Here is a 20798-nt window from a genome sequence, read left to right as displayed (position 1 = left end):
AACCTTCGGATGTGGTTGTCTCCAGTATCTTTACCTGTTATGAAAGAAACTAGAACAACTGCAAAAAGCCAAACCAAGATTGGAAAATAAGTTTGGAACATCTGTCATCCTCAAAGCTCCCTCCCAAATCACACCACTGACATTTGCTATTAAATTATGTTGCTCAAAACTGTTAAAAGCCATTAAAACATGCAGGAAATGCTTGCTTTTTCTGCTGTTGGGAAGAGTGCAAAATTGGGTTGGTAAACTAGAAAAAATGCATTAAAACAAAACATGTGCTGCTTGCTCTTAACGCCTTACTCCGGTTATCTCCAGAATTTGAAAGTGTAATCAGTAGGCCAATAGAGGTAGAACTGCTCCACAAATTCAATGAAGTTGACCAAAGTGCATTGCTAAAATGTCCACACTAAAAGTCTACACTAGTTTCCTATAACTTCCTAAACATGATTCAAGACCACACTAATGCTACTTTCTAGTCCCATCCTCTGACTTTGGCACCATTCTTTTCATGCAATATCCCTCCTCTTGTGTGTAATGTTTGTGGCGGAGGCATTCTTTGATCCAAGTCAGATTTGTTAGAACATCCTGGAGCAAAACTAAATAATCCACTTCAGGTTTTCTATTGGGTATCTGGAAAAGCTGAAACAATTGGCCTAATAAACTCTGCATCTCTAAATACAACATGCAGCAGCTGCTGCTGCTAGATTTCTACAAATTGGCAGAGAGAAGGATGACCTATTTTTCCAAGACATGTCCTACATTTCAGCCTTCTGTCCAGGAGGAATTCCAAAATGTCCTCCATTTTGAGCATGACTGCAGAACATAAATTCATATTTATATGAATGTTTTTAGCTTTTATTTAGTAATGTCCTACATTTCTCTTCAATTTCTTTTTGCAGTTCCTTGTCCTCCACGGCGGTTAGGATATTTGGTCACTCTGGGAGAAAGAAACCAAGCAAGTACACAAGCTATGGCTCCACATAGTTGCCCGCTTGAACTAAATAACTGGTCTGTGTGGGTCAACTGCCTGAGATTGAGCCTCACCTGATGGAGAAGGGCTTTTTTGTTTTGTTTTTTTAAAAGCCTGTTCCTCATATTGACGGCTTGCCTTCTCTGTTGTCTCACCTGGACTACCTGGAACTGAATGGTTTTGGGTTGTTGGTTTTTTTTTTTTTTTTGTACACTGCAGGGGAAGGGGAGCCAGATTGTGCTGGATTCCCATGAGCCCTAACCAATATGGTCAACACTTCTGAGATTAGTTACACAACCTGTCATAACGTGTATCCTAAGACAGTTTACAATGCGAGTTATGCAACTGAAACCAAAAGCAACAAGATACGCAAAAACAATAATAAAAATCAATCAATAAACAATGCATCAAATATCAATCTGAATTAAGAGTTGTCAGAGTGAAAACTGGAGAGGGGTTCTGCACTTTTAATTTAGTGTGTAGAAGAGGGGGTTTCAGCAGATGTACTTGTCATGCGACCAAGCAACAGGCAACACCTGCTGAAGTTCCCTCTTCTATAAAACCATTAAATGTTGCATATTTAAATGTTTTCTCATGGGGAAAGGTGGGCAAGAAATAAATATCACCATCCTTATTGTTCTTATTGACAGGAGCCTCATACCATTTTCACTCTGGCAACCCTAATCCAAATTCCTTGCAACTCCTGATGACTTGCCCACTCTTTCAAAGTTGTGTGACTTCAAGTCATTTGACTTATGCTGATCCTAAGGCAAACCTGTCATGGGGTCTTCCTCCTGGCAAGTTTCTTCAGATGAGGTTTGCCACTGCCATCCTCTGAGGCTGAGACTGTGACTTGCTCAAGCTCACCCAAACTGAGCAAGAGGTCTTGTTGCCCTTTTAAGATCAATTAGTTTGCCCATAAGCTTCTGCAGAAGCTTTAACAGACTAGAAGTGTCCCTTATCTGAGGGTTGGGAAGCTTGTCCCTTATAAGTGCTGCCAGGTGTCCCTTGTTATAACTCTTATTTGTGGGCTGGAAAGTACAATTTTTATACAGACTGAACGGGATGCCAAAAAATCCATTTGGGATCTAGGCATTTTGGGAGATGAGGCAAAGTGGCCAGAGCAACCACATTACTGCACTACACTCTATAGTGCTGCTATTTCATTTTGACTCCCCCCCCCCCGCTGCCTCCTGTTGCATTCTGGGATCTGAAGTTCAGTGAGGCCTAAGACCTCTTTGGCTGAGAATTCTAAATGCCTTTCCCGAAATGTCAAATCCCAGAATGCAACAGGAGGCAACAAGAACAGTAAAAGTGAAATAGCAGCACTGTAAGAGTACAGTGCTGTAATCTAGCAAGTCTGAAGTTCACTGGCACTGCCAACGCATTTAATAATGGTATTATTAAAATGGATTCAGGATTGTTGGTGCATGACATACACACACACACACACACACACACACATCCCTCCATATTTGTGGCTTTGATATTTTTGGATTTGATTATTCAGATTTAATATGTTCTCTCAAGGAATATCTAGGTCCTCCACTGCAACTCTATGGTTAACTTTAACTAAAGGTTGTACTGACAAGACCTAGAGATTCCTAGAGAGAATACTCTGCTAGGCATTTGTTCTATGGCCAGTGTCTGTCGGATGTTGACCATAGAGTTGCACCGGAGGACCTAGGGATTCCTAGAGGTGTCCTCTCTCAGGTAAAAACATGGTGCTTTTGTTATCTGCAGTTTTTCCATATTCACAGGGGTCTTGTGCCCTTAGCCCCAGTGAATGTGGAGGGACAAGTGTGTGTGTGTGTATAATAAAATTCACTTTATGGATGTTTCATAAAGACAGAAAATCAACTGTCCTTAATTTTAACTGGGAGGGAGCCTGCATTGGACTACGACTCCAGAGAGCAGGGTTCGATTCCCCGCTCAGCCATGGAAACCCACTGGGTGACACTCTCTCAGCCTCAAGGGAAGGCAATGACAGACTTCTTCAGAACAAATCTTGCCAAGAAAACCCCACGATAGGGTCGCAAGCCAAAAATTACTTGGAAGCACATAACAACAAAAATTTAACTTGTCTCTTATTGTTACGTTTTGTTTTTGTTTTTCCAAAGCTGGGGGAGAGAATAAGTGGGTTTATTGTAATGTATTATTATTGTTATTGTTGTTATTATCCCTTCACAAGACACTGCGTCCTACAGCCCACTTCGCCCATCATAGAAAGAGCGTTTATACTAAGAGAAACTTGTCCTCCTTCAAAGAACCACAAAAAGGTTCCTTTTTCCTTATTGGCAGTGGGACAAAATGGCTCCCCCTCCCCCTTACGGTGTGGGCAAAACAAAGGGATGGGCGATGACTTCAGGGGCGGCAATGCGCATGCCCAGGAGCTTCGCGCATGCCCAGTGGCACAAAAGGCGCCGGTGGGCGGAGTGAAGGAGAGAGCGAGAAAGAAAGGGAGGATGTGACGTCATTTAGTGGTTCCCCCCTGTTTCCGCTCCGCCTGGGCGGCCCCTGGGCATCCATGGCGTACGCGACGTTCCGCCGGGTGGCCCTGGCCTCCTGCTTGGTCTTGTGCGTCTCGCTGCTGCTGCCCAGGGCCTTCCTCCCGCGGGCATGGAGGCAGCAGGAGGGGCCCTCAGCCGCCCCGATGCCCACCTCCACGGGGGCCGCCACCGAGGGTAAGCCTGCGCTCAAGGAGTAGCGCAGTTTGACGCCGCTTTAGGCAGCAGCAGCAGCAGCATCAGGCTCTGGAACCCTGGGAATTGTAGTCCTTCCAGGGTTGGCTCTGCCATGGAACCTTAGCAAGTCACACTCTCTCAGCCTCCTCAGGGGAAGGCCGTGGCAGCAGCCCCTCTGAAGGGATTTGGTTGCCAAGGAATATATATATATATGTGTGTGTGTGAACACATTTGAAGACCTATCTCTTCCCGCAGGTTTTTAATCATGAATTTTAAACACGATTTTTCAATGTTTAATTACTGACCCACGTATTGCAATATAAACACGGCGCAGATTTCTTAACATGCGCGTTTTATGCAGCTTAATGTGTGTGTTTCATGTAGTAATATAGCAATAATAATAGTAATAATAATATAGTGTATTTATAGCCCGCCTCTCCCTGGAGGATTGTGGCGGGTAACAATCATAAAACATAATGACACATAATTAACAAAAATCCCTAACCCCCCAATTAAAACACGGGCACCTTAAATGCAACCAGGTTATTAAATCACAGTAAAATGAACCCACATTAAGATGAGGCCATTGTGGGAAAGATAGAGCAGCCAGTGTTTTCCTCCAGTAGGTCATTCCAGAGTTTATGTAATGATTGTGCCTTGACTATGCTGTAACCTGCCGTAAGGAGAGGCGGGTAAGAAATAAAATGGTTATTGTTACTATTATTGTTATTGGGTGGCCATAAGTCGGGAAAGGACTTGGAGGCACACCACAACAACCACAACAGGTCTTCAGCTTTCTTTTCAGCTGGTGCCTCGTTGTTGTTGTGTGCCTTGAAGTCGTTTCCGGCGAACCTATCATGGGGTTTTCTTGGCAGGATCTCTTCAGAAGGGGTTTGCCATGGCCTTCCCCTGAGGCTGAGAGAGTGTGACTTGCCCAATCTCACCCAGTGGGTTTCCATGGCCGAGCCGGGATTCGAACCCTGCTCTCCTGACTCATAGGCCAAGGCTCAGACCAAATTCCTCTATACCAGTGGTTCTCAACCTTCCTAATGCCGCAACCTATTAATACAGTTCCTCATGTTGTGGTGACCCCCAACATTATTTTCATCTCAGTCCCAATGACCATCGGACCCTTGTTATCAAATATGTGTTTTCCAATGGTCTTAGGCGATCCCTGTGAAAGAGTTGTTTGAGCCCCCCCCCCAAAAGGTTGCAACCCACAAGTTGAGAACAGCTGCTCTATACTGCTTAAAATAGTGGTGTCTTAAAAGGATAGCTTATAGTATTTAAGATCCCTTGTTATTATGGGATTTTTTTACCTGCATTTTGTTTTAATCTGTGTTGCAAGTCACCTGCAGTCCCATGTTGAGAGAAAGGTGGGAGAAAGATAGAACTACAAATGCCAGGATTGTGTGGGATGGAGCCATGGCACTTAAAGTGGTGTCAATCTGCATTATTTCTACAGCGTAGACGCACCCTGAATGCCATCTCTTCTTCTGCCAGAGTCATAGTGACCAGAATAGATGTGTCCTAACCGCAAAGGGAGGGCAAGGCAGTGCAAAATGTAGAGCATTCAAGGAAAATAGAGGGCATTCCCAATCCAAAGCTAGAAACACTCATATAAATGTAAAGTCATGCTTCTGAGTCCTGCCCCAAAGGGAGGACGTTTTGGGATTCCTCCTGGACTGAAGGCTGAAATGGAGGACAGGTCTTGGAAAAGGAGAACCTCTAGTCACCCTGTTCAGAGTGGGAACTGGAGAGGGCTCCTCTGCCTTTGGGGGTTGTGTGGAAGAGGGCATATTTAAGCAGGTGCCACTTGTCATCCATCCAGGTAACCAGCTGCAACATCTGCTGAAATCGCTTCTTCTGAACACCTCATAAAGTTGTAAGAGCCTTTTGTGCAGCTTTCACTCTGGCAGCCCTACCAGGGAAAGTAAATGCGGTGTTATCAAATGGAGCTCGATTGGGTGGGATAAGAGCAGGCCAATCCATTGCATTTCTTTTCTGGTTATTTCTTGTAAGGCAGTGGCTCCCAAACCTTGGTTCCCAGGGTGTTTTAGGCATCAGCTCTCAGAAGCCCCAGCCACCTGGAATTAAAGGAGCTGAAGTCCAAACATCTGGAAGACCAAAGTTTGGGAGCCATTGGGCTACAGCATTGCAAGCCCTACCTATGGGGCTTGCATTTGGTTAGAGCTAAGGCCTCTAACTACACACGGGCCACTCGTACTGCTCCTGGTGCTGTGTTTTGTATTCCTCACCTTCCACAGTCTCATCCCCTCTAGATAGGCTGGATTAAAACTGCTATCTTCCCCAGCCAGCAAAGAATGATGGCGTTTTAATGCAGCACGTAAACAAGTCAGGGAATGGCTGCTCTGGCCCTTGCTCTTTCTACACTGTAATTTTGAATGGGAGGTGAAGTTGGGAGAGGCAGCAAGTGCAGGACTAATAAGGCAGTAAGCAGTAGATTCACACAAAAGTTTTCTTTATGTATAGATCATTATGACCTGGGATGAAGTGAGCTACGCAGAAAATAAAATAAACTGTAATTCTAACAAAATATTACATGTTGCATTTATCATATTTTATTGCAAAGTTGTATCCAGTACACATGTGTAGTATTGCACTGTTAATGTTCTTTTATCTTATTTCTTTTGTAGTTTGACATTATAACTTTTAAAATTACTTCCCCATTAAAATCTTGAAGCATTTCTTCGTCAGCATCTTGCAACCATTGTACTCATATTGTGTGTTATTGTTATTGTTGTTGTTTGTTTGAATATACATTAAAACCCCATGTCCATCATTCTTTTGCTTTTGATACATACTTGGAAATTCTGTAAAAAAAAATAAAAACTCATTTAAACTATGCACTCCTTGTGTTCTCCTATTCATTTCAATCTTTTTTTTTAAAGATAAAATAAAAATAAATCCTTCTGAGTAATCAGCCTTTGTGTCAAACATGCTATGGACATCATTTTCAGTATTCAGTATGAAAGAAAGTCTTTGTTATGGTTGTTATTTCAGTATTTATTTTTGATTTTACACCTGAAAGCTAACCTGTGCTCTCCTGTGCTAGGTGGCTAAAGTGCATGTTTCATTCATCTGCTTGCCATTACTTCCCCATTCATTTCATGTGGTGCCACCATTAAAGTCTCATGCAAAGATGCTGACAACAATTGATAGGAGTAGCTCTTGGGGTGTATTTACATCATCAGAAATCAAAAGGTTTCACTCAGTTATATTTGCACAGATCATTATTTGAACAAAATTAAATTTTTATTAAAAATACACATCTGTGACAAGACATCCCAAGAGCTTTTGAGCTGAAAACTGTAGGTTACAATATTAGTAATAAGAAAATACATCAGATAATAGCCTAACCCTGACCCAAAACCAGATAGAAAGTTTATCAGTAACTGCTTGATCTGTATGGTTAGGTAAAACTTGACATGATCATTTGTGGCTTGCAGCAGTTTTTGTTATAAATCAAGTTACAACTCTGTCACCGAATTGTTAAAGTTCCAACACTGCAGCAAATGACAAAATAAGAATCTTTTAAATGTCTAGTTTAGCCATCATAAAACATATGTGAAGGGCTCAGTCTAGAATCCCTTTTGTCACATGTTAGGAAAGTGATTGAGCACTATTTGAGTGTGAAACACACACTGTAGATAAACTTATATAATAGCCTACCTGGTATAATGTTGGTTTTTTTTTTTTAAAAAAAGTGGGAGAACAAATATCTTGTCTTAAACATTTGATCAATCACTCTAAAAGCAAATATACCATGATCATTTTTTCCAGAAAAAGGGAGGGGAAGACAGAACCTGAATTTTTCTTTCATAATTTTCCAAGTTTTTTTCTAGGCTTTTATCTTTATAGTTGTGGTGCCAATATTTTATATTCTAAGGCCAGTGGTGAATTGGGACTCAAAAACACAGAACTTCATATAGAGCTATGGATTCCATACTTTTGTATATGAAAATCATTTCACTTTTGGATTGGTTGTTACCACTGGATAATGTTAGGGGGGGGGCAAATTCAGAAAGTCTAAGAAATCAAAACTAATCAATCATGCAGTCACTGGAGATGCAACCATTTGTCTTTAAGCAATGCCTGCTTCTGCCTTCCTTCTCTCTCTCCTGCCCAGTCCACCAAGAAGCATCTGCAGATCTGCTATAGAATTTTACCTTTCAGAGACCTCTAGGGCATGTTCTAGCTTGGATGCCTGTTTTGTGTGGGCTAAGTCATGAGACAACACTGTTGGGGCCCTCCTTTTTTTAACTGAAAAATAAGAGCTAAAGTACACTGAAAACATTTCCTTAGCTAGTCATTGCAGGGAAATACTAGCATTGGTGGACAAGCTGACTTGTAATTTTGTCCAGAATTGCTTTGGGTTGATGACTTTCTGTAGAATTTCAGGATTTCCCCAAATATAGGTTGAAAACTATGGACTATAGATATCTAATGTCAATGGATGTTTTGTAATATCCATATAGTTCTGAGTATCAGCTAAGTTTTGCATAAACTGCAAATCTGGCTGATTTGGTTGATATTGTTGAGCATCGGTGAGAAGAAGTTGCCACCCCTGTTATAAACAGATTGATGCAGCCTACATGGTGATCTTTATACTTCTTACACTTCTTCAGGCATCTTATAAATTGTTCCTTTGGATTTCATTTCAGTGACTTTCACTGCCAAATTCGGAGGTCTCTCAGGGCCTTCAGAGCATTTTGTAATCCAGAGGACTTGCCAGAGTTTCCATTATCACTTAAAATTGACTTTGTGCCAGAAGCTGGCTTGGAAATTTTTGACTGTGTGTTGCATGACACGTTTTATTCTCATACCCAAAATATTCAGAAAGGTCTATTCTTGTGGTAGATGAATGAGTATGCTTTGTGACTGGTTATCTGTATATTTAAAAGCTAAATAAAAACCACTTAGATAATGCATCATTTGGAGGTAGGGATAAGTTATTTTTGTGCATGCCTCCCTATAGTAGATCACTGAGGCATTTATCAATAACAGCACCAGTTATGCAGTGAAAATTACTGTGCAGAATTGTAAATAACTACTTTTTGTTCCTTTGAGTCAATTATGTTAATGGATCTGTACTTTTAATTAGAAACCATCATTTTGAAGATCAGTACAGTTCTAGCATGAGCCAAACAGGTCCTTTAAATAATCCAGATACAGTGCTTTCAAAAATTGATTTGACAAATTTAATATGTAACAGGAAATATGAATCACTTGGAAACTAGGAGCTAAATCTAATTATTAGTCTCAAGAAGAGTGGTCACATTAAAATTAGAAGAAATTATTTACAAAGCCAGCATCCTATTTGTGATACACGCAGACATCATCATCACTACCACAGGTTCAGTGTCCCTTATCGGAAATGCTTGGAAACAGAAGCACTTCAGAAGTGAGACAGATATTTATATATTTATTTATAAATATACAAGTAGCATAGTGCATACCTGTACAGTATTTGCAATGCAAGATCTGAGAAATGATAGAAGGCATGGATTCATGCCAAGCACTATGCCTGAATTCCTGCCATTTAACAGCTCCTCAGTCTCTATTCAGTGTTGTATCTTTTTGCCACTAACTGCCTGATTCCACCTTTGAGGTGGCAGCTGTGGCCATCCTGCTTGTTCATCTCTCTCCAGCCTTCCGTCTCGTTCGTTTGCTCCTTCTGTGAGACATGAGGCTGGAAAGAGACTTGGGATCTGAGAGATGAACAAGCAGAAGCACTGCAGTTGCCACCTCAAAGGCAGAAGTGGCTAAAAGTATTGGGTGTTTGAGGTTTTGAGGTTTTCAGATTTCCAGAATAGGGACTCAAAGTGGAATATAATTTTAAAAACTACAGGTAAAAATACAGAAAAGTGAACATTAAAATGGAATTAAGATATTGCCATTAAAGGAGAAAAAGCAATCAAAACAGTTTAACTTAAAACATCTCAGCCCAGTCTTTTAAAAGCATGGGGAGGGCATTCTGGCCTCCCTGGGAAGGGAGTTCCAGAGTCTAGGAGCAGCCACCAAGAAGGCCCTCTCTTGAGTCCCCACCAGCCCTGCTTGTGATGGTTCTGGGGCTGAGAAGGGCTTCTCCAGATGATTTCAGGGTCTGTGCAGACTCATGTAGGGAGATATGGGTCAAAAACACATTGCAGAAATTATCCAGTCTGAGACTGTTTTAACTGTCCTGGCTCAATGCTAGGGAATTCTGGGAACTGGAGTTTTTGAGACATTTAGCCTTCTCTGTCAGGAGTGCTCTGGTGCAACAATAAACCACAAGTCCCAGGATTCTGTAGCACTGAGCCAGGGCTGTTAAAGTGGTCTCAAACTGGATTCTTTCTGCAGTATGCTTTGCACCATGGTCTGTCAGATAGCTTGGGCCTAACCGACACAGGGTTTATAGGCCAGCATCAGCAGTATGAATTGTGTCTGGAAACAAACTGACAGCCGGTGGAGCTGTTTTAAGAGGGGAGTAGTATGGCCCCTGTAACCTGTCCATTTAACACTGTCTTTGTGCTAGCTGAAGTTTCCGAACACTGCTCAAAGTCAGCTCTATGTAGAGCGCATTACAGTAGTCCAAATGGGATGTAACTGAGGCATGTACCAGCATAGCCAGCATCTCAAGGAATGGACACAATTGGCACATAGCTTTAAATGTACAAAAACACTCCTGGTCACCACAGAAACCTGGGCAAGTTTCCCTGCTGAGTCCAGGAGTATACCCAAATTGCAAAGTTGCCTCTTCAGGGGGAGTGTAACTCCATCTAACAGGCTGGATCCCTATCCCTTGATCTGCCTTTCAACTGACCAGGGGTACTTCTGTCTTGTTTGTATTAAGTTTCAGTTTGCCCTCATCTAGACACTGGTTTAGAACCAAGATAGCCTCCTTGGGTTGGAGTGGAAAGGAGTTGTAGAGGTGGGTGTCATGTGTACATTCATGGCATCTTACCCATAAACTCCAGGTGACCTCTCCCAACATATGTATACGTTAAATAGCATGTGGGACAAAACAGAACCCTGATGGACTCCACAGGTCAGTTGCCAGGGTGTCAAACATGAGTCCTCAGTACCACCTTCTGGATTCACTCATCCAGTGCCTCCAAATTCCATCTCAGCAAGGCAGCCCAAAGGATAATATGACTGATGCTATTGAAAACCACTGAAAGGTTCAGCAGAACCAACAAGGGCACATTTCCTCTGTGTAGGTCTTCCACAAAAGCTGTCTCTGTTCCAACTAATGCCTGCATGTGTGGATGGGATAATTTAACTCCATTATCCATGTTGCTCCCCTGAGCCCCTACCTTATCTGGTACCACCTACAAGCTCATTCAATAGCTGGGGCATAAAGGGATCTGGCCACAGAACAACAGAAGCATGATCCTCAAAGCTCCAGAAGTCCGGCTTAGGAAGTTGGGGAAGATTATCTTTTTTCTTCCTGTTGCTGGCTGCTCAAACACCAACAAGCCACTTGTGCCTGCCATCTCTATAATCCCTTGCCAACAAATGACCATGGTGAGCACCCCAGCACTAAGAAAGGTAATAATGAGGGGAATAGGGCACATAGCTGCCCTAGGAGAAATTTATGCTATACCCATGGGGTGCAGAATCAACGAATTTCACATTGAGGCAATGGGCCTATTCTAGTTAGGAACTAAAAATTGGATTTAATCCTGGGGCTTTCCAAATATAATGGATTCCTTTATGGAGAAAAATATGTTACTTTAGAAAAGAGATGGAAGTCTGCTTTTCAAAGATGAAGAAAATATTTGGCTGTACAGTATAGTCTTTTAAAACACTGAACAATATTTCATACGTGTTCTCTTTTCCCTTTCCTTGATGGCTGGGGAAATAGTTGGGATATATCTTCCAGAAGGTAGCTGTTTTAATATGTTGCAACAAAACAACAATCTTGTAGCACCTTTAAAACCCAACAGTTCATTGCAGCAGGTAAGAAGACTTCAGAATTGCAGAACCTTCATTTTTCCTTAGAACCCAATGCAGAAGAGAGACAAATCATCAAGCTATAAAATAGGTTTTAGCCTTTTCTCTGTTACTACTAACCTTTGTGTATTAGCCCCCTGCCCCTTTAATAGCCTTTTACATAGGCTGATATTCTTGTCTGCCATTTACACTGGGTTCCATTTTACCAAAACTGAATGGATTCCATAGTCTTTTACACAAAGAAAACCCCTCAAGCTTCATTCATATCAACAACTTATCATAGGGATGGGAGAGAGAAATCATTGTTTCTGATATTGTTAAATTAATATAGTCAAAAAGAAATTGTAGCAGTAGGTTCAAGGGAACACCAAGGTTTGCAATACTAACTAAATAACAACAACAACATAGAAAACAGGAAATTCTGTAGGTTGGAGTGACCCATAAGTCCCAAGTATATGAACCCAGTGACCAATGAGTTTTCTTAATGTACACAGAATATTGGAAAGTGGCTGAAATTGGGAGAGACAAATCCTGTTTCTTTGTGCTAAATAGGCAGAAGAGCTTAATTGGTTTTGGCAAAGAAGTTTCAAGCATCTGAACTCTTAGATCTTAGTTTTTAGTCACAGAAAAATAAATCTTTCTGAAAACTGGTAAAAGGAAATTCCAGTGTTAAAAAAACCTGTGCAGCAAATGCAGAAGTGTTTTACAAAAAATTAAAGAGGGAAAAAATCGCAGCTATTTCTTGTATATTGTTGTGTGTGTTATGTGTATTTGTAAGATATGGCAGCTTCTTTAGGAAAGTGAAAGAAATACAGTTGTCCCTCCATTTTCGTGGGGGACTCTGTTCTGGACTCCCCTGCAAAAGTGGAAATTCACACATTCAATCCCCATTGGCTTGATTGGCTGCACGCCATCGGCGCATACACCATTTTAACCCTCCCCACTTGCTGGTCTGTGAAGGACTGAGATCGCAGATTCAAAGTCCACAAAAATGGAGGGAGAACTGTATGATGATTCTCTTGTCTAATTGTCTTTAACCATCTAGCATGATAACTCCCATGTAGTTTATTATGTGTGATGATCTTCTGTGTGGATTGTATACTCCATATGAATGCATTGGGAAAGCTGTAAGGTTATGAAAACAGTTTTGCAAAGAAGTCTCTCCAATATGAACGAAAGACAATGACTTTTTTTCATCCTGGAGAGAAGTGACCAGTGGGGTCCCACAGGGCTCTGTCCTGGGCCCAGTGCTATTCAACATCTTTATCAATGACTTGGATGACAGAATTGGGAGCATACTTATCAAATTTGCAGATGACACCAAATTAGGAGGAATAGCTAATACTCCAGAGGACAGGATCAAAATTCAAAATGACCTGAATAGCCTAGAAAGCTGGACCAAAGCTAACAAAATGAAATTCAACATGGAGAAATGTAAGGTACTGTACTTCGGGCAGAAAAATGAAATGCACAGATATAGGATGGGGGACACCTGGCTGAAAGAGACTACATGTGAAAGGGATCTAGGAGTCCAAGTAGACCACATGAGTCAACAGTGTGATGTGGCAGCTAAAAAGGCCAATGCAATTTTAGGCTGCATCAATAAATGTATAGTGTCTAGATCAAGGGAAGTAATAGTGCCACTCTGTTCTGCTCTGGTCAGGCCCCACCTGGAATATTGTGTCCAGTTCTGGGCATCATAATTCAAAAAGGACATTGAGAAACGAGCGTGTCCAAAGGAGAGCGACTAAAATAGTGAAGGGTCCGGAAACCATGCCCTATGAGGAATGACTTAGAAAGCTGGGGATGTTTAGCCTGGAGAGGAGAAGGTCAAGAGGTGATATGATAGCCCTATTTAAATATTTGAAGGGATGTCATATTGAAGAGGGAACAAGCTTGTTTTCTGCTTCTCCAGAGAACAGGACCCGGAACAATGGATGCAAGCTCCAAGAAAAGAGATTCCACCTCAACATTAGGAGGAACTTCCTGACAGTCAGGGCTGTTTGACAGTGGAACACACTCCCTTGGAGTGTAGTGGAGTCTCCTTCCCTGGAGGTTTTTAAACAGAGGCTTGATGGCCATCTGTCAGGGATGCTTTGACTGAGAGTTCCTGGATGGCATGGGGTTGGACCGGATGGTCCTTGTGGTCTTATCCAACTCTATGATTCTATGAATCATAGAATCATAGAGTTGGATGAGACCACAAAGACCATTTGGTCCAACCCCCTGCCATGCAGGAACTCTCAGTCAAAGCATCCCCGACAGATGGCCATCCAGCCTCTGCTTAGGGCTTCTAAGGTCATAACCAGCACTTTGAATTGCTCCTGGAAACAAACCAACAGCCAGTGGAGCTGTTGCAACAAGGGAGTTGCAACTGCTCCTTGTAGCCAGCACCCCTTAGTAACCAGGCTGCAGCTCTTTGGACTAGTTGAGGTTACTGAAAACTCTTCAAGGGCAGCCCCACATAGAGTGTATTACAGTAATCTAACCAGGATGTAACTAAGGCATGTGTCACAATAGCCAGATATGATGTCCCAAGGAACAGGCACAGGGGGTGCAACTACAATCTAACTTATTAAATTTATTTATTTTATTTATTTAGGTATTTATATCCCGCCCTTCAGCCCTAATGGCTCTCAGGGCGGCTTACATTTATTATTTTTTAACCAGACAGTTCCCTGCCTGCAGTGAACTTCGTATACTTGGGTAGTGTAAGCTTACGGTATGTGGCAGACATTTTAAACATATAGGGTTGTGTAATATTTGCAGTCTATATGTAGAAAACATAACTATAAGAATGGCTTGTTTAGATTTCTCCTTGCACATTTGTCCCTGCCATGTTGGTTTCAGAAAAGGTGTTTTCTGCCTTGATTTTCAGGGAAGGCCAGTCAATTTCCTCCAACCATGCACCTCCAAATATCTCCAGAAGTCAGACCAACTGCTACCCATTTTCCAAGGTCTCATCTTGCAGAAGCAGTTGCCAAGGCCAAGGGTGGCGGAGGAGGAAGTGGAGGTGGAGGAGGAGGTGGAGGTGGCGGCACCGGACGAGGACTTGTGGGACAAGTTATCCCAATATATGGATTTGGGATCCTTTTATACATATTGTACATTCTTTTTAAGGTAAGAAATTGATCTATTGCCTTTAAATTTATAGTTGCATTGATTCAGTTTCTTGGAAGAATTCAGTCTGGAGCTAGTTGTAAGGGAGTTGTTATGATGAAGGCTCTATTTATTCCAGCTCCACTGAAACTTGCCAAGATGGAATGAAAGGCCTGAATAACAGATGGGTGCATTCCTTGTAACAGACTTTGCTACAGCATGTGCTGTAGTCACAGGTTGTGGAACCAAGCTGGGTTGTTGAAGCACTGTTAAAGAGCCACCACTGAGCCTTTGTACAAATGGATGGCACATGGCTTTGTGGCAGATTTGGATGCTGCGAGGTCAGACTTTGAACAGCCAGAAAATCTTTTCTTTCTTTCTTTTTTCAAACACACAATGGAAAACAAATGAGCTGGAATTTAAAATCCTTTCACAACTTAACTTCCTCTTATAGTGGCAATTCTCAAATAGGACAGGGAGGAGACTTGAGAACAATCCCAGTTGTTGTTTTTTCATCTATCAATTGCATTGAATTGTGCTGGGTTTTTTTTGGGGGGGGGCATATTTTAGTTAACCAGAGATGCAGAGGCTTAGTGGTTAAGATGGAAGTTCTGATAATTGGAAGGTTGGCAGTTCTAGGGCTAAGTGCTGCATGATGGGGTGAGCTCCTGTCAGAACTAGTCCCAGCTTCTGCCAACCTAGCAGTTTGAAAGGAGGCAAATGCAAGTAGATAGATAGGTACCACTTTGGTGGGAAGGTAACCGCATTCATTGCAGTCACACATGACATCAGAGTAGTCCTTGGACAATGCTGGCTCTTCAGCTTACTAACATTGATGAACACCACCTGCTACAGTCAATTACGACTAGACATCATGTCAAGGGACTACCTTTGACTTTAACTTTCTTAGGCCCTTTCCAGATGCCCCCAGCCCTAGTATGTACACAGTACATACAAAATGGCGGCACCCATTCTACATGGGCGCCGCCATTAGGACGTCACAGCCACGCCATCTCCAAATGGAGTGGCACGTACGTGACGTCCTGGTGCCGCGGAAGGGTGCCTGTGGCGCCCTTTCCACGGTGCTGGAAGGAGCTCTGAAACGGAGCTCCTTCCTGGGTTTGTGTCGCTGGCGCAGCCTTTACACGGCTGCCCCAGCAACACAAAGGAGAAAGGGCCCGAGCGGCCCCTTTCTCCTTTCCCCGCTGCGGGGGGAATGAAGCCCCAAGGACACCCCCTTTCCAGGCTGCTGGGAAGCAGCCTTTTGCCGCTTCCCACGGCCTGGAAAAGCAGCGGATCAGGGCCTCAGGGCTGCCGTTGTGGCAGTTGAGTCCCCAATCCATTGGGGAACGGGGCGGGTACAGGCCGCCCCAAAGGGATGGTCTGTAAACCGCCTTAGTTAACCAGAAGGTCAGTGGTTTCTATCAGGCTGAGTCAATGTTTATTCCCCACCACCACCACCACCACCACCATCAAAATTCTCAAACTTCTATTTTTCTTATTGGGTGATATCCAGTGTTGCATGAGCAGAGGGAAGGCCTTCACGGTGGATCTTTCTGTTTCCCCATACTCACTCATAAGTTTATTTGGGTGTCGAGAGAGAGCAGTTATCAAATCTGATATTATCTGTAGCAGGAGGGCAAAATGTCAGAAATTAGGCAAAGGAAACTTGCGCCAAAGTTGGGGTAATAGTCTCCTCCCATTGCACTCTATTAATATGTGACCTACTATGTTTAATGGGTTCCCCTAATTTTCTGGAGTACCCTAGTAGGTCATATAGGGAGCAGGCATAAAAAGGAAGGATCCATTTTATTAGTTTTTCTTTGCCTGCATAGCATGAGATATTGCCCCTTGTTTCCTGCGTGTTGCCGATTAAACATAACAGAAAACTGATGGTAGGTCAGAGTCAGAGGAGATTTGGCAACTTAAACTTTCAGTTCCACTGCCCACATTTTCCAATGACTTGCGTGTGGAGTTTGTATAAATAGCAGTGGGCAACTTCCAGATGTTGGAGAGCCAGTATTCTGACCTTGAGACGCATGGGTCTGCCAAAAATACCCCCAAATGAAATCAAAAACAGAACTTAAAGTAAAGTACACTTCTGGTTTTGAAAAACCATTTTGGGTAAACAGTGTATGACATAGAGGGGCTGTAACCTATCCACAAGGTGAACAACTGTTCCTTGTTAACCTTTAACCTTTATTTGTGATGTCTAGAAATGCGAATCCATCTCTTTTTGCCAATAAAAATAAAATAAACGTAGTCTGCAGGTGGCAGGGTACCATAAATATAGCCTGAGGGGCTTTACTTTGTCCAATTCTGGTTAAAAATACACCAGTTTCAAACTGTCATGTAATCCTGATCGAGGTTTGTTTGTAACTGAGTTTAAGCAAACCATATTATCATGAGTTTGGACAGAATAAACAATGGTGATTAGTTTATAACTAGAAGTGGGAGTTTTCTCCTCTGTCATGCAAAGAGGGAGGGTTTTCCACAGCTCACTTGCATAACAGGCAGTGATGGTTCCCTGTTATGTTTGAACTGAGCCCTTCCCTCTCTTTGAGGAATGTCTTTGAGAAACGCTTTTGCCACTGTTGCCACCATAGTAACCATTTTAAATTAACAGCTTTCTTCTAAGGGGAAAACCACGACGGTTGAACGGAAATGTCCATCTTCAGCATCTGGAAATATGAACAGGAAGATCAGTAAGTAGCATTTCCAGGGTTGTCTTGAAATTGTGTCCAGAATTGGCATTTGTTTTGAAAATTAGTCCAGGACGATGATAGAAGAGGCAATTTGATGACCAGTGTATTAATAAATCATATGAAATGTTATCAGAGCATAACACAAATAATCCCTTAATCACAGGTTTTTTGTTGGGTCCAGACATTATAATCTTTTACTTGGAACCTTCCTGTGTTTACCTAATGCTTCTTTCTCTTGGAAAATCTACTGGGGGAGGGAGGAGAAATAGCTGTGCAGAGATTTACTGAATAGTAGGGTTATTTCTTTCTTTGTTGTGTTTCCTGTATTTGAAGTCATCTGTTTGAAGCACCAAGCATAAGAAGGGCCATAGAATCATAGAGTTGGAAGGGGCCTCATTGGCCAATGAATCCAATTGGGCCATTGAATCCCTTGTTCGGTGGAGGATCTCTAGATTAAGCATCCTCATCAGGTATCTTTCCATCCTTTTTTTGAAGACATCCAGGGAAGGAGACCATCTCTCAAGGCCATTGGTTCCATTGCCTAACTGCTCTTACTGTCTAATGTTCAATCAAAGTCTACCCTTCTATAACTTAAAAACTGGTTTTACTCTACGGAGAAGCAGAGAATAAGCCTGCACTCTTTTCTTTGTGACAGCCCTTGAGATACTTAAAGAATACAATAATGTCACCCTCAGTCTTCTCTTGACCAAGCTGAACATGCCCAGCTCCTTCACCCATTCCTCATTTGGTTCATTTTCCTTACCTCTTATTATCCTTGTTGCCCTTCTCTGAATCCACTCCAGCTGGTCCATATTCTTTAAATGAGGTGTCCAGAACTGAACACAGTATTCCAGTGAGGTCTGATCAGTGCAGAATATAGTAGGACTATTACTTCTCTCAGCTTGGAAAATACGTTTCTGCTAAAGCAGGCTAAAATAGTATCTACCTTCTTTGCTGCAGCATCACACTGTTGGTTCATATAGACTGGTAATGTAATTGGGGGAAAGCAGCACTGATAAGTGAATGGAGGTTCTTTTTACTGTTTGTATCATTCAGAGGTGTGAGCTAGCATGGTATAGTGGTTTGAGCGTTGGACTATGACTCTGGTGATCAAGATTTGATTCTCCATATGGCTATGGAAACCCACTGGGTGACCTTGGGCAAGTCACACACTCTCAGACCCAGAAAAACCTGTAACAGGTTTGTCTTAGGGTCACCATAAATAGGAAATGACTTGAAGTCACACAACAAGAATTATTCAGAGATAATTATGGTCTCCATTTGTCTTCCTATTTCCATGCTTGTCTTCTTGCAAGGCATATTTTTAAATTTAAATTTTATTTATTGGATAGCTTATGGGCTATTTCTTGCTCCTATCAGCATCACAAATACAGTTGGTGAGGAAATGGAAGAGAATTCCTTCTCTCAGGAGACTAGATTGACTCCCTCTTTGCTCTCTTTCTATTGGCAGGCAAAGGTCTTCTTATTTACCTTGGCCTTTGACCATTAACTAGATGTTTCAGAATTGGCTGCATTTTTATCATCATTGTTATGTTTTTACTGCCTTTTCAACTGTGTTAAATATGGCTGTCTATTTAATTGCTTTTTAGCTTTTATTTTATCCATTGAACTGAGTGCAAAGGGATCTTGTAAAATCCTCTGTGTGAAAGAAGTTGTAGCATAAGCTTTCATAGATTTGGGCTATATCTGCGCTGCAGAAATAATGCAGTTTGACAACATTTTAACTGGCATGGCCCAAAGCTATAGAAGCCTGGGATCTGTAGTTTACTCAACCTGTGGGTCGCAACCCCTTTGAGGGTCGAACAACCCCTTCACAGGGGTTGCCTAAGACCATCGGAAAATACAAATTATGAAGTAGCACCGAAAATAATTTTATGGTTGGGGGTCACCACAACATGAAGAATTGTATTAAAGGGTCATGGCATTAGGAAGATTGAGAATCACTGCTCTAGCCTCTTCCCTGAATTTCAGCACTAGAACTCTCTGATTCTAAGTACTTCACCAAACTTCAAATCCCACATCTCAGAGACTAGAACGTTGATATTTAAATTGTAATCAAACCGCTATAATTACATAGTGTATATACATTCATGGATGCAAACAACAAAAGGATTCTTAAGCCCACTTTTTTATTTGATTGCTTTTGTTATTTGTTGTTTGTTGTTGTTGTATGCCTTCAAGTCATTTCTGACTTATGGCACCTATCATGGGGTTTTCTTCAGATGGGGTTTGCCATTGCCATCCTCTGAGCCTAAGACAGTGTGACTTGTCCAAGATCACCCGGTGGGTTTTCATGGCCGAGCTGGGGTTCAAATCCTGGTCTCCAGTCATAGTCCAGTCATGTGTATAAAAAGAAAACCCACCCTATTGAATGAGTCTAATTCCCAAGAAACTGTGCATAGAACAGCAGTCTTGATTTTCTTCTTGACCAAAATAGTCATTAGCTTTCCTGCTGAATATTCTTGATGCCATTAGGTTAGGTGGCTTGCTGTGTCTCAGCCTTTCTTGTCTGTAGGCATTTTCAGTCAGGCAGTTACTCAGCAGGTAGCCACCACTGATGAGCAATTGTTTGCATTATATATGCTTTCACTAACCTTAGGAACATCTCCCGTTTCATCTCCTGTCTGGGAAGAATAAAAGACCTTTTCCATTAGTTCTGTTGACTAGCAAAACCCTCTTAGTCACCACTCATGGTTTGCTCAGAACAAGTTCTATTTGTGCTTGCTGTGTTCTGAAGGCAAGCCATACCGACTTAAAGGAATGAATTGAGAGGTGAAGCGACTGACTGATGCCTCTGGGGATCCTGTTTGTATTGCAGCTGACTATGAACTGGCCCAGCTTCAAGAAAAGCTGAGAGAGACTGAAGAAGCCATGGAGAAATTAATCAACAGAGTGGGACCCAACTGTGAAAGGTATGTGTGCATTATGTATTTAGCTCCACACATGAATTGTTGTTTTGTACTTGTTATTTAGAACATACAGTACTTTAAACTTTTTAAAATGTTCAGTGGATGCTCCTAGACTCCAGAAATCCTTTCCTAACCTTCAATCAACAGGCAAATACTTAAAAAAATCCTGGCAGGCTTTTGAGGATTGACTAAAGAATGGGCTTTAATAGAGTACTGTAGTTTATTGTTTTAATATTATTGATAGTCTAAACATATTTTCATTCTAATGTTTTGTATATTTTTATTCATATTATATCTGGTGTGTTTGTAAGCTTAAAGCCTAAATCCTCATTGTTCAAAAAGGTGGGAGATAAATAAGGGGAATAATAATAAAAAAATATAATCTCCCCAAATACAAATATGTTTTTAATTCAAAATGTACATCTCTTGAAGATGATCAAGGAGAAGTTAC

General features: G+C 41.8%; 1 protein-coding gene across 3 annotated transcripts in view; it reads left to right on the top strand.

Moving 5' to 3' along the window:
* The first annotated feature begins 3465 nt into the window (after nucleotides 1–3465).
* Nucleotides 3466–20798, top strand: part of RIC3 (RIC3 acetylcholine receptor chaperone) — a 28728-nt gene continuing 11395 nt past the window's right edge. For all 3 annotated transcript variants that reach the window (XM_042468483.1, XM_042468492.1, XM_042468473.1), the window contains exons 1-4: nucleotides 3466–3654; nucleotides 14492–14733; nucleotides 17339–17417; nucleotides 20257–20350. In XM_042468483.1, coding sequence (XP_042324417.1) covers nucleotides 3498–3654; nucleotides 14492–14733; nucleotides 17339–17417; nucleotides 20257–20350 — 572 coding nt within the window. In that variant the 5' untranslated portion in view covers nucleotides 3466–3497. The remainder of the gene's footprint in view (nucleotides 3655–14491; nucleotides 14734–17338; nucleotides 17418–20256; nucleotides 20351–20798) is intronic.

Source organism: Sceloporus undulatus, chromosome 1, assembly GCF_019175285.1.
Source record: "Sceloporus undulatus isolate JIND9_A2432 ecotype Alabama chromosome 1, SceUnd_v1.1, whole genome shotgun sequence".
NCBI lineage: Eukaryota > Metazoa > Chordata > Lepidosauria > Squamata > Phrynosomatidae > Sceloporus > Sceloporus undulatus.
Note: the sequence above shows the minus strand (reverse complement) of the source record. Positions and strands in the feature narration are given on the sequence as shown.